This window comes from Lemur catta, chromosome 8, assembly GCF_020740605.2.
Source record: "Lemur catta isolate mLemCat1 chromosome 8, mLemCat1.pri, whole genome shotgun sequence".
Classification (NCBI taxonomy): domain Eukaryota; kingdom Metazoa; phylum Chordata; class Mammalia; order Primates; family Lemuridae; genus Lemur; species Lemur catta.
The window spans coordinates 77,769,641-77,784,747 of NC_059135.1; the positions used below are offsets into that span (position 1 = coordinate 77,769,641).

General features: G+C 36.7%; 1 protein-coding gene across 2 annotated transcripts in view; it reads right to left on the bottom strand.

Moving 5' to 3' along the window:
- ARHGAP15 (Rho GTPase activating protein 15) overlaps positions 1-15,107 on the bottom strand; it is a 590,409-nt gene that overhangs the window by 248,120 nt on the left and 327,182 nt on the right. For both annotated transcript variants that reach the window (XM_045559125.1, XM_045559126.1), the window contains exon 9: positions 1,925-2,047. In XM_045559125.1, the coding sequence (XP_045415081.1) occupies positions 1,925-2,047 (123 nt within the window). The remainder of the gene's footprint in view (positions 1-1,924; positions 2,048-15,107) is intronic.

The following is a 15,107-nucleotide window of genomic DNA, read 5'->3' on the forward strand; positions in this document are numbered from 1 at the left end:
TCTACCAAAGACAATAATGGAAGCTTATCAAATCAGAACTTTACATAGATTTTTCATAGCTCTACTAATGAATACTAACTCATTGGTCAGTTATGGTGAAAATTTAATGGAGCTGTAAGATAAGAAATGTATGAATCAGAGTGTGTTCAGTGGTTCCATTGCATCAGTATGAAAACTGCATTAGACATCCAATTCCTCCATTGCTTTCTGAGACCAATTCTAGAGCATGGTAGTAATTAATTCTTTAGTGTTATGCTTGAGCCAGACCCTGCCACTGAATTAAACCCCTTTTATTAACATTTTGCCATGGTCATGAAATATTTGAACCTCATGTAAAATTGTGATTGTTTGGCTGCTAATCTGGTTTTCTATTTCTCAGGATGGCAGGTAAACTACAACTATAATTTCTAAGACAATTATAATCTATACGATGAATTTCAAGGTAGAATTTAAGGTACCAGTATATTACTCTATGAAGTTGAATCTGTAGAGTGTCAGTTACTGTCTATGGCGCTGAAAAGTACTTCTTCATAGAGCAAAAGTCTGAGGCAAGTCTGGTTTAAAGCAGGTGCTAGTTTTACCCCCAAATGCTTACATTCTAAGACTTTTCCACTCTATTAGGATATGAGTGCACATGCTTCATAAAATGTCACCTTTTAAAATTGGTTCAGAGTGTCAGCTAATTTTTGTGATATGTTCAACTGTTTCAAAATGGACTAAAACTGATGGATCAAATAGTTATTGTAAACTATTTAAGCAACTTGTCATTTTAAGTATTGCTAAAAATATTAAGATCTGCTTTTCACTCTTCTTGAGAAATGGTTATATATTAATATTAAATCACCTTTTGCTTTTCATAAGGATTAGTCTTTCAGCTTTCTGCTCAGGGTTAGAAATTTATTTTAGCTCATTTTCAAATACTTTCTTATGTTTAATTTTCAAAAGATACCCATAAATTAGAAAATTTGAAAACTAGGGAGAATAATGAACTCCATGCATGTTTTATTGTTAGAAAAAGAATATATTTTGCCTACATGATTTGTAAGGTGATTTCCAGTTACAGAAATCTACTATATCTCTGGTTCTATCCATCCATCCATTCATCTATCTGACACACTCACAGCGATAACAATAATGAATAATAGTTGTATTAATGGCAGAGGGCATTTATTGACTAATTACTTTTGTTCTAGAAACTCTGTTAAATGCTTTACATGGGTTATCTCATTTATTCCTCTCAATGACCTCTCAATGATGTGCATGAGAATGCTGAGGCTCAGAGATTATCATAACTTGTTCAGGGTCAGAATGAGTGAATGGTGAATTCCAATTAGTCTAATGCCAGAGACTGTGTTTTTCTAGTCTGGTGGCTAAAATAGTTTATCCCCCACTTTAGATATATTTGCAAAAGTACTTAGTTATTTCAGTTTAGTTTGAGATTTTGGCCCTCCAGTTCTCAATATTCATAAATTTTCATGACACTATTTTGTCTTAGACTTTCTTCCTAGAACTTACTTGAGACTCTGACTAGGGTGATTAGAGAAATTTCTATCCAAATCAGGACACTTCTGGGAGTGAAAGGTGCTGGGTTAGTAAGTACGCTGGGACAGCAGGTGTAAACTAGGACTACCCAGGCACATGGAACACACGGGGTCATTCCAACAGGAAATCTGTTCTCTGTTCCTAACGTATAGATTCTCTGAGGGCAAAACTAGTTATTTTGTCTGATAGTTCCATGATATCATCTTTATTTTCTCAGGATTCATTTTCTGGACAACTACTTTTTCCTCTGTTACAGAGTAGAAAATGTAATATGCAACCTAAGAAGAATAAAATATTTTAATATTCTTTTAGAGCTGATTAGCTATGGACACAGAAGCACATTCATTTATCCAGTTATATTATAAGTATAAATGTTCTGTACCTTTAATAAGTCCTTTCTCTTGCAGAGTTTTCAGGGAAGGTCTTCGGGTAATGAACTTCTTTAATCTGCTTTTAACTCGGTTTTTGTCGCTTGTATCGGAAGCACTATGATGTAGTCTGAACACTGGAGATTAAAAATAAAAAAAGAAGAAGAGGCTTTCAGTAAATTTCTTCTTTATGATTATTACTTTATGCAAATGTGAATAGAAAACAGTTGTTATGGAACAAATACCTGAAATAATAGCTCAGGCTCTTATGTCTAGACAGGGCATACAAGTAAAATTTGCCCACATGAGAAGTATTAGTCCTGCTGCAACATGAATGTACAATGAAAATGAGGTTAGCTCTATATATTCACAATGTATTTTCACTTTCATTCCCTTATATTTAACATGATAACCTTTATATGGATAATGCCACTTATCTGTATCTATACACAAAATTATGGCCAGAATAAAAAGAAATTCATCTACATTATGGGGGAAAACTCTAGCATTGTTAATTTCAATTAAGTCTGATTATATACTATCTCTAGCTAATGCAGGCATTTTTGAAGGTCTTGTTTGCTTGAATAATTTTCTCAAGCTTCTTTTTTATGTTAACTCAAAGTGATTTCTTTTTCTGAAGCAAATATTTCTTAGTCTCCTTACAAATGTATAATTACCACCAGTTCTAGGTGAAATCCAGAAACACAAATTTGCCTCAAATTTTTCCCTTGTCTCCAGCAGTCCCTTCTCCTCAGCTTCCTAGTCTCAGTTTTACCTTCAAAGTTAGGTGTGTGTCAAATTCATTCCTGAACAAATATTTGTTGAATGTCTACTAATCATCAGGCTCCAGGCTTAAGGATGTGAATTCAGTGATGAACGTAACATGTAAGGTCTGGTTTTTCATAAACCATAGTCTGAACACATTCAAGGTGTCTTATCTTTAATGACACATAGCGATTTGTTGTGTCTGTGAGATAAGATGTAGATCTTAACTGAACCCTCCACTCTCTTAACCCAATTGGTGACGTAATGTAAGAATGTGGGACACTTTATTAGGTATTGTTTTTAACAAATGTAGGTCTGCTTTTAAAAATCTGCCTGGTCCAGAGTGTGAGAAACCTTCTTATAATTGGCCAAGTCGGGGCATTTTTGCATCCTGCCTCCCCCTGCCTTAACCACAAAGCAGTTGCAAACTCGAGTTAGCAAGATGGGGAGTTAAGGTGAAGTGCATGGCTGGCAAGGACAGAAGGAGGAAAACATCGTGCCCACCTCATAACCAGGAGAAGGGTGGAGTTTTATTTTTCAATTAAGTTCAAAGTTCTGATTATCACATGGGACTGAGTGCTACAAATTACTAAATTGAGACAATATCTGTCACTCAAAAGGATTATAATACTTTATATTACCTTGCATTGGTACTTTCCAACATTTTTATTACTGACATTTTAGCCTGGACAATCCTTTGTAGTAGAGGCCTGTCCTCTGCAGCCTGTGTAGGATGTTGAGCCGCATCCCTGATCTCTACCCACAATATGCCGGTTGCACCCGCTCCTTCAGTTGTGACAATCAAAAAAATGTCTCCAGACATTGCCAAATGGTTCCTGGGGGCTGGGTGTATGCAAACTCGCTCCCTGTTGAGAATCACTGCCTTAAACTAATTGGAAAAGTGATAAGGCCCACTTAAGTTCTCATTTATTGGTGGGAGTTAGTCTATCCACACACTGAGAAAATGTAAAGGAACTGTGAAAGCAAAAAACTATCTATAAATAGCATATATAAAAATACATATCTGATTTATCATCTAACTATGTCTATATCTATCATCTAGCTAGCTAGCTAATATCAGCTATTTATTAAATCAGTTGGTAATAAAAGTACAGTGACTATCATGTCAAGAGGGTGAGTGAATCTGTCGTTTGAAATGGTTGGGACTCACTGTTATAGATCAGAGCTTCCCACTGATGGTGCCTGGAAGAATGGGTTACACAGGTGTGAAAGTTACCCAGTTCCTGAGCACTCAGGCTAATTAACCAGGACTAGGGCAGCCTGAGCCCCTGGGGGAGCTGCATGTTCTTCGCCTGTGAGCAGTCTTATTCATTTCTCCCAGTGGGTAGTACAAGTATTATCATTTTCTCTGTGTACCTTAACTTAGATCATTTGAGAAGCAGTGCTTTAGACCTCTGCTATCAAAGTGGTAGCCACTAGTCACTTAGAGCTATTGAACTCTTGAAATGTAGCTTGAGGCATATGTTAAAATGTTCTGGATTTTTTTTGTTAAGCAAAATATCTTACTAAAATTAATATATTATTAAAACCTGTTTATTTTTGTTTTTTAAAATATGGCTACTAAAAGATTTTACATTACACATATGACTCACATTATATTTCTGGACAGTGCTGGTAGCTGATAAAACACATGTACACACACACACACACACACACACAAATTGACCACTTATTACATACATGGCAGTGCTGGATTTAACTGTTGCAGATAAAATGCACATGGCCTCTGTAATTATGAAACAGCATGGTAAGGAGTATAATAAAAGTACAAGAAACTAAGGTATCCTAGAGGGGTGATTGACCTGAGGTCATTTTGGAGAAACGACAAGTGCCCTTAGAACTCAAGCAAACAAAATTTTCTTTTATAGGACCGTGAATATCAGACATTAATTGGTTCAAAATTGTATGGCTGGGAGAGTAATTCTGAGCATCTTAACATACTGTGCTTACATGATATCCTATCAACTTTCATTCTAGGTCCAGTCACTACAGTTACTACCAGCAGTATATGATCTGCTTCAACTGATAGCTATAGTCAAGTTCCATAGGTCCAGGTTCTAGTGTTGGAGGCTGAAGAAACACTTAACATCCAACAGAATAACTCTGCTCGGGGCAATTTTAGTCTCAAATCCATCTTTGGAATGAAATAGAATAATCAATCTAAATTTTCACAGGTTACCAAAGATAATATTTTCTATTTCTGGTGTCACCACAAAACCTTGCCATTTCCCATGACAAAATGCCAAGGAAGGCAGAGCCAAACAAGGTATATTTTCTGCCATTTTGGAACTAGTAAAAATGATGTGATTAGAAAGTACTTTGCAAATTAAACCACACATACACACAGTATAAATGCTAGATTATGAAAATAATTATGTAGTGAATTATATCTTTTTGGAACCCCCCAGGTATTCTAGTGATAGTATTCTTAATTAGAGATATATATATGTATATTATATTGTTTCCAATACCACCATCTGGCTCCACATGTGAGAAATGTGTGCAAGGTGCATTGATTTTCCAGAGAAAATGGAAATATGGTTTTCAATGCTTTATCTTGTTTCCTTCTCATATGTACTGAGAAATTAGCAGTCTTGGATATGATTACAGAGTTTTTAACATAGCCAAACTCTCCAAAGTTGCCTGTAATGATGACTTTCCCGGAGACAGACTAGAGCATCAACTTCCGTTTCCTGATGCCATAAATAATTGTCCTCAGATGACACGTCAAATTATAAGGCCTATGCCATCATTCATTCCACTCATTTTGTTCTGAGAAGAGTTATGCAGAATTTGAAGTCAATAGATGACTATAATATATAGCATACTTGTTATTAACCAAATAACTTGAAAGCACTATGAATACAAAATAAAAATGTAAAAAGTGCATGGTTATAAAGCAAGGTCCAAAACCGGGTCCCTATAAACAGCAGTAAAAGTCTTTGAATATTGTGGTTTACAAATCTGATTTTAACAGCCAAACTTATAAAACAGTTTACGCTTTTCTGTTGTCAAGGGAGAAAAACTTGCCAAATTGTTCATTTTAAGTAAATACAACATAACCAATTAAGGAAAGCAAATTTAAACACATGCCTATGATAATCAGGACATAGTTTGCTTCTTATTTCACTACTGATTTTAACAGAACAGTGTTCCTTCCATTTTCCCACAGCACCCAAGTGACCCCACACATACTTTTAGAAACTTGTAATCACACAGTGCAAATAAAAGGACACTTTACTGGAAAATACACAGTGTGGTACAATAATCCATCATTTATGAAAAATAGAATTCAGCCTTTTCTTTTTCCTCAGAGATTCAACTCCTTTTTGAGGGTGAAGCTTCCTGCAGTTTAAAGATTTATGTTAAGCCAATGAGCAGTTTTTTTTCCATTCCCTCTTAAACTTTTCATTTGAAAAAGAAAAGAGCCGAAAGAGATACGGGTTTAAACTCTAAAACATTTAATCTGATTTATATATGAGACCAGAGGAATTGCTCTTAATTCTAGTATTTTCACCTCCGTGAATAGTTAACTTGAATTGTACTAGCTTTCCAGGTGTTCCAGTATTTACTTATATTTCTTTTATGTTTTCTTCTCTTTTTTCCATTGACGTGTGATCTTTTCTTTCAAGCGCAAATAGAATATTTGAATAAGAATTTTGAATAACAATGTGTAATTTAAGTCTCAACACACACAAGCCAAAGGCATTAGCTTTAAGTACCATTCTTAACCAGCTGAGAGACTTAATTGGTGCTAAAACTGCTCTGATCAGAGAAGAGTTAGAATCCTGGGCTTTCTAAGATGTTTGGATTTTGGGCTTTCTTAGATGATCTTCAGTTAATACCATTACAGATGAGAATACGCATTACTCCAACACAAGTTTTATACCTGACGCAGCTATTATGGTGTTAAAATTACTTCTAGGGGTAGGAATGTTTAATGTAATGGTTTGCCTTTGTATGTTTATTTTCCCACTTTAGTAATAGGAAGAAGAAGCAACATAGTTTTGAAGCATAAACATCTACTACCATTCCATTAAGGGTATGGGAACCACAAAAGAAAACCCCCAAATCTTCCAGAATCCAACAATTTGGATAATATGATCCAGAATTGTGCATCTGCCAGAACTTCTCTTGCTGGGGAACTTATTTTGAAATATCCCCTTTTCCTGCCAAACTGCTGTTCTCGCGGTATTCCCATGTTACAATTACATGTTGTTATTATTATTCTTTTTTCTAATTTGGAAATGCTGGGAGAACTAATGTTTCAGAAATGTTGCTAAAGGAAAGCAGAGTCATTATCCTTCAGAAAAGCTATTATAAACAGCTTTCTAGGCTACTTGTTCTCACTTTATTGGTGAGGTTTGACATAGGGATCAACATCAGGTATAGGTAGATAGTTTTGTTAGCAGTTAAGAGCTCCCGACACTTCGATTCAATTCCAGGAGGACATCAGGGCAAAGCTGGCAGCAGTTGCTTAGTACAATCATCTTACCACACTGTGGTGTCCAGACAGGAGATCCAGAAAGAAATGACAAAATAAGGTTATGTCAGGCTCTTAATCCCCAGAGATTCCAAAACACTTCCCAAACCATCACAGGGATTACATAACAAAGTACTGAATTGTCTCCACTCATATTTTCCAATACAATCTTCTTCTATTTAGAATTATCCTGTTTTACCACTTTCCAGATTACTTAAATAAGAGCACCTTATGCAAAATTGATTGAAAAGAGAAATCAAGATTATTACATTCCTTTTCAGCCTCCTGCCTGATTTCTTTCCAGGGCATACACGCTTGTGCTAATTCATGGGGCTGTAATAAATACTGTTTTGCCTTCTCCAGCATGTGGTTTTAGAGCTTCCAGAACTTTGCACATAACTCCCCGTGTCAGAGTGGGCAAAAAGGGTAAGTCTGGGCTTAATGTACTGTTGGTCATTTAATATCTCTTTTTTTTCACATGCTCAATGTAAATAGAAGTCATAATTTCAAACCCACAACTTGCAGCCTGAGAAACTAAATTATTGAAACTTTAAGTGACTCACTTAAAACACAAATCATGATTAAATCTGGAAATAATCGAAAAGGGAATGAAGGGCATTTTAAACAGCAGTGCTTAGTTTTAACCACTTACTTCCCACTTAGATACTGTAGAAATATAAAATAGACAAAAGAACAGAAGGGTATTCACACGTTATCTATTCAATGATTCATATTCATGCTATCTACCATTTAAAGAGAAGTGAGAATTCATACAAGGAAAATGTCTTCTACTTTTAGACTAAATTATCTAGTTTAAATAGTCAAAGCTAACTACATTTTTACATTTTCAGTGTCAATAAAGAGCTGGCAATCTACTATGATTCAACCATATGAAAATTCCATGGCTATTTTTCCCAGGAATATATGTACCCATGTCTTTTACCTCTAATACATTCATCTATCTATAATGTAAATTTTTCAGTCTTTTCAAAGATAGGCTTAATATTTTTATTTTGCTGATGATACATCTTAGGTATGTCTATGTTGATAATGTATTTCTATACTGTAAGACAAGGTGTTTGTTTAAACTCTTTGTTATAGCATTTAGCATAGTTTTGAGTTCATAATGAATAATTTTGATGATGATGATAATGATGATTTCAATACTGTAATGAAAATATTGATTATATCATTACAACATGTATTTTTTCTTCCACATAGATTTATCTGATTTCTTTTTATGTGCCAGAGTTTAAAAAGATCATCACAGGTTATGAAAATACCATTAATACATTTTTGGAAAAACAAAATAAGAAAATATATCTAAATAGCAAAAATCTAGCTGTGTGTAGAGACACACAATGACATTTTTCCTGAAACAGAATCAGATACAGCATAAAATGTAAAGAATCAGATCATTAAGACATTCTTCTATTGACTATATATTTTAACTTGGCTTCTTATGACTTGATATAGTGTCAGTAAAACTTTGTCACTGGAGAGCTGTTCAACTTTGATAAATTTGCTAATAAAGTAAGTGGTTACTGAACTAAGGCAGTAGCTAATTTTGAAAGCTGAATTACTAAAAAAAGAAAAAAATAACATAGGGCATCAATCCAGACAAAGGGCACTGTTAAGCAGAAATATGTTTTCCATGAGGAAAGACTGTATATTAAATACAGGAATGAGTTCTCTTCTACTGATAGAAAACAGGCCACAGCCAAATCAAATGAGACAAGCCTTACAGATAAATGTGAACATCAGTCCACAAACAGAAAAACCACAAAACGACAAGATCGAGTTGTAGGCATGGTAATTCCACCATAGAGGTTAAATAGCATGGCAGGATTCTAGGAAATTAACACTTAGATTTCTGTAAAAAAGTAAGTAAAGCTGGAGAATTAAATAATATTCATATTTGAGATTATTGGATATTTTAGTGCTGAAATACTGACTCAGATTCTAGAGACCATGCTTAGCAGTGTTTCAGTTCAGTGGCATTTAAATCCTTTCTCCATGTATACATATATAGTGAGAGCTACCACTATACATCATGTGTGTATGTGGACACTTGTGAAAATGTGTGCAAAGATGCATTCTCAGCAGGCATGTGGGGGGGGGGAATGTGAGAACTTTGAAGCTTTTTCTTTAACTCTCCCAACTTCTGGCCCTATGTGTCCTACGATGTGTCCTTAGAAAAGAATATGCTATAATGTATCCTTAATTTTTCAAACATAAAATTTGAACCAGAATAGAAAAATACACATAAAAGGCACAGACAGTTTGAGAAATGTCTTAAAGCCAAACAATCAAGAGTTAAGAGGAAGTAGCAAAGTGTTTATTTATATTACAAGAAAATTTAAATATATATATATATAATATACTATATAAAAATATAGAATATATGTATTAGATTATTCTAAAAGAATCTTAATTTCCACTTTGGCTAGACAATCTGATTATCTAAATGTCACATTTATTATTAACAATGACTAATATTTTAGGGGTACTTGCTATGTGATAAGGAACTTACTAAGCACGGTATATCTTATTTAATCTTTACAACCTTTCCATGTGGTGGGCTCCATTATTGTTGTCCATTTTGCAAATTAGGAATCTGAGGTTCAGAGAGGTCAAGCCATGTAGCAAATAAATGGCAGAGGCAGAACTCAGGGGTCTGATTCCTGCTGTAAGGGCCTGCCTGTCTCTGCTTTACATGAACAGCTTACTGAAACAGTTAGTGGTATGTATCATTGTAGACCTGACAGGGAAAGCAAGTTGTCTTAGATGAGATGAGTAAATCACAGCACAGCAATGGAGCTGCCGGCTGAATACTGTCTGCATTGCCTGTCAGAACCATTGAAGGAGGCACCTGGGTAGTAGGGAGCTGTAACCACCATAAACATGAACCAAACTCTGCTATAAGGCTGCACGCTGGACAGGGGCTGAATCACTCGTCATGCTCTAGATTGCTGTATGTAGCAAGACATGAACGTATACAGAATTAGAGATGTAGGCTGGGTTTGGGGCTTCCTTTTAGGCAAAAATGGCTAGCAACTTAGCTGGATCTCTCTCAATTTCACTTTTGCCATCACACAATCTTTTGCAGATGCACACTTGGCTCATAACAGTGTAAGTGAACACACTCATTTCTACAAACTCCTTAACTCTTCTCTCAGACAAACCAGAAAATCTCATTTTTCTCTATGCACAACCTCAGAGTTCAGCGACTTGTTTTATTCCTGGTTGCTTCAGGGGAACTGAGCATAAGAGTTAGCTCAGGGTCAGCACTTAGGGCGATAGCTGATAAGAACCATTTATATGGCTTCCTTCCAACTGCTAATGCCATTCCTTAAAAGAAAAAGGGTGTTGCTTTCTTTCTCACCATTCTTTCTGTCTCTTTAGAATACTGTAGGTTTTGATTTTGAATTTCAGCTCTGTAACTTAACCAAGGTATCTTACATAGCTTGAGTAAGATACCTCTATTTCCTCATCTGTTAAATGGGGATAATAATATCTATGGCAAGGATTGTTGTGTAAGTTAAATCCCCTGCTATTTGCAAAACACCCAGCACAATATCCAGTGTATGATACGTATGCAATAAATGGTAACAATTATTAATCTTAAGATTATGATAGGTGTCCTATATCATCATCACTGCTGTAATAATTAGTAAGGAAACAGAGCAGGTATTAGAAAAAGTAGCCTACTCTCCCTCCATCCTAGTGCTTGTCATTTTTTCAACATTTACTGAGCATTCACTATGTATCTTGTATTATGTTCTTAGCTGTTGCATACACACAAACACACACACACACACACACACACTCACACACACACACAGTTATTTAGCTCTCCATTAAAAAAAATTCTTGTGTACAATCCCAAGAGTTACCTGTGATTAATTTCTGCCAGGTAGAGTGTATTTCAAGACTTTGAACATGTGTTAAAATCATTGGGTTTTGAAGAACTATCCATTAACGACTTTCTGAACTGTGACAATGGATATTGACAGGGCTTGTCAGACTAAACCACTATTGATTGGCTCACATCATGTGTATAGCAAAACCAATTTCTTTCAAGTGCTTCTTCCTAACTGAAATACATTATTGCAGCCTTCCTCTCTGTTTATTATAACACCCAAGCTCATCGCATGTAACACATCCAGCAAAAAGGTTTCACAATGAAAGAGGCAGCAAACGGCAATACAGAGACAAGTGAAGGTACTTAGCAATCCAAATACTTTTGTACTGGAAGTTGCTATTTCTTTCGAAAATATTGATTCCTTGCAGAATCTTTGTTTTTATTTTGCAATCCTCTCAAATAAGGAAAGATCATGGACTAACAGAGCTTTGCTATTTGTTATGGCACTGTGACTCTCATGGTTTCTACCCCTGAAAGAAACTATTTTGAGCATTGTGTATATGTTTAAGTTGTGGGAAAGAAAGTATTTATGTTGGGGCAGTGCTCTCCTGCCCATAAACAGACACAACTCTACACACACACACACACACACACACACACACACACACACACACACACGCACGCAGGGGAATGTGTCTTTTAGCAAACCTTAGAATGTTTTCTCCATTGAGTAACTTGGGCCAACTCTGGGCATATGCTACATATTGTACAGTTTTCTTATTAATGAATTTGAATTTATATTGTGCCTTTCTTCCCAAGAAGGCACATTTCTTACTGAAACAATACCCTTACCAAACAAACAGCAGTTCTCACAATACCCCCATGAGCAGGAAGAGTTCAGATTTATTCTTTTTACTTGAAAATAGTATTATTAAACAAAATCCAAAAAAGACCTTTCCACAAGTACTAACTGATCATAGCTCATGATTCCTACAGTGTATCAGGAATACCCAGAGCCCTATGAACCTTCAGTCTTAGTTTTTACCCTTCAAGAAGCTCAGAGTTTACTATACGCAAAGGCCTGGGGAAAGCAGGGTATTCCCACATTCTTAGGGTAATTCTCAGGGTATTCCTAAAATTAGTACCCCTCTAAAAATGATCTTTCTAGTTCACATGAGTCACTTTCGATGATGAAAACTGGGGTGACTTTTGGTAAACTCTATAAATGCTTTAACTAAATCTGGTTTGGTGCTGCCAGCTTCTCTCCCATCCTAAGCTTGCCTAGAAATATAAAGAAAAATAATTGCTTAGAAGGCTTGCAAACGCTAGTGGAGAAAAATGTATCCTCCTTCAAGGCACCTTCTTAAGCCTCAGAGTTCTGAGTTTACTTGACAGTTCTAGATGAGGTTTTCTCACAAAATAAGAATTCCTTTGAGTCTTGCCTCTGCTCCAAGCTCTGGCCCAGGAAAATGGCTGCACTCAGCACCCTGGGCCGTGCCCTTCCTCTGGCTTCACCCCTTTGCTGTGGCCTTCTGGCCCCCACATTCCCTAGCTCTGAGACAGGCTCCTGGCCTTGGGCCCATATTCTTGGCACTCTATGCAGGGCTCCCTCTGTCCTGAGGAACAGTTGGTTGTCAGAGCCGTAGCCTCCCTTGCCTTTTTCGGGACATCAGAGATCAGGAAATGTCAGGCCAGAGTCAGTTAGTCTCTCACAAAATAGTTTTGCTGGGACAGAACCCTCTATTAAAAGCATCATTTTGACATAAGCTTCAAGCTATTTGCCCCGAAATATGCATGCAAAGCACTGATACCCTCCCCCGCAGGAAGTGTAATGAAAATGCAAAGGGTGCACTGAGCAGATCTGAGGACACAGTATGCAGTCTACGGCTAAGTGATCAGGGATAGTGAGGCGGTTTGTCCTCACAAACGCTGACAGACAGCTGCAGTTTGCAGCTGGCAGGGAGCTTATGCTCACTAAACAAAGATCTAGTTGGAGCCCGGTGAATACTTGGCTCTATTGCAATAATCATAATTCATAACACACATTTCTAAAGAAGGAGAAAAAACTAGGAAAAGACCCAGAAAGATCCACACCATGCTGACACTTGATGTCGTGTGGTTATAGGCTGTTTTATTTGTTGTCCATTTTGAAATCCCTCTGTGGTCCTGTCTGGTGACGGTGGTAACCATGTGTGTGACAAATGGAACTGCTTCCTGCTTTCCAGCTTCCCCTTCGGATTAACTCTTCCTTCCATTAAAAAATTGTGATGGGAGATTTTACTTACTGCCAAAAACCCAAGTGTTATCCCAAATATTTTATTTCTTTTCCTAAATGAGTTAATTGTAATCAAATTCCCAAGCTTTTTTTTCTGGTTTTTGACTGTCAGATAACCCCATTTGGGGGGCACAGTTCATGTTGGACTCTCGGAAACATGAAATATTAAATCTGAAGGGAACTTCAGAGAACACAGAGTAAACGCTCCTAGCTTTTGAGGTGAGGAAAAAGACACCCAAATTGTTTAAGTCACTTGCTCAAGGCCACAGAGTAAGAAGCAGAATGAAGGTTCCATCCAAACTTCTTAACCACCCATTTCTGGGTGTTTTTCAGCACATCTTTATGCTTTTTTAAGCACACATTTAATTTTGTTAGAAAAACTATTCCTAAATCCAGAAGAATGTTCCAGGAGAGCCAGTTCTGTTGCGCTAAGCGCCCACTACTGGCCCAATTCTTCCAGGAACCAGGAATTTTAGATTTGAATTTAAACGCAGTAATTGCCATCAATTAATTCTGTTTTATTCTACATATTTAGAATAGGGGAGTTTTGAATACGATATGGAAATATATTTAAATTTATATGCATAATTATGCATAATAATATGAGAAATACATGCCCCAAGGGGAGAAATTACAGTAGCCTTCCTTTTGACATGTAGCAATGCGCAGTGCTTTGCTATTATCCTTTTCTCTAACTTTTAGTAACCTGAAATCTGTAATAGATTATTATTATTTGGGATTTTGAGCCTTCCCTTTCCCCGGGGGCAGAGGATTCTGTTGCCGAATGCCAGGACAACCCTCCAGATGCACATGTCACTGAGAAGAATGTTTGTGGGATATACTTTCCATGTGTTTCGGCCCAAGCTAGGAGGGAACATAGAGGACTGAGCTACGGATGGGAAAATGCATTTCGCCAAGTTTCAACCCCTCTGAAATTCGAACTTTTGGACTATGGAACAGGCTGCGTTCTCGGTCTTCTTCAAGCTTGTTTACTCTTGACAAAATGGAACTTCTGGTCTTGGAAAAAAATGTCTTTGGGTTTTAAAGGCCTCCAAAAGCTTCTTGAGACATTAAGTACCTCTTACATAAAATAACACAGTGATGATTTAAGACCGGAGGAATTGGAAATGCACAGATTAAATGACCTTTAAAATACACATAGGTTTAAAATTGAAAGGAAAATGCACTTAGCAAAAAAGCATTTGGGATTTATTTCTAAAATATGGTTGGAAACATTAAGCAAACTCAAAATGAGGCGGTGCGCACACATCCTCATTTTGACTTAAAGATCTACTTTAAATAACACAACAGATGTAGTCATCAGCATTTATTCCAACAGGGACACTGTGAATGGTGAGAAAGGCACGGTAAGACATGGGTAATAATAAGAACTACTGTCATTGTTATCCTTTAATCCTTTAAACTGTCAAAGCAGAGCCAAGAGTAAAAGAGAAATATTCTAGCAGGATCTGACTCCCTCCCCATTTTTGTCAAGCAGTTCAGTTAGGAAATATCCACCAGGAAGTATTTCCTTAAATTAGTCACCAGAAAGCAAGTTTGCCGTTTGCACTCTGTGGCACGACAGAAAAAATAAAAAGCCATCTGTGGACATTAGTCTGAAAGCACTCCTGACAAACAGGTGCTGGCTTAGGCAATGGCTAAGGAAAGCCGAGGGGGCAGAGCTGTGGATGGTGGGTAGGACCTCGCCAGGGAAAATTAAGGTTAATTGCTCCATTGTGAGGGAATGGCCAACTGAGACTTGCTCTGGGCCATGTGACAGTTTGGTAA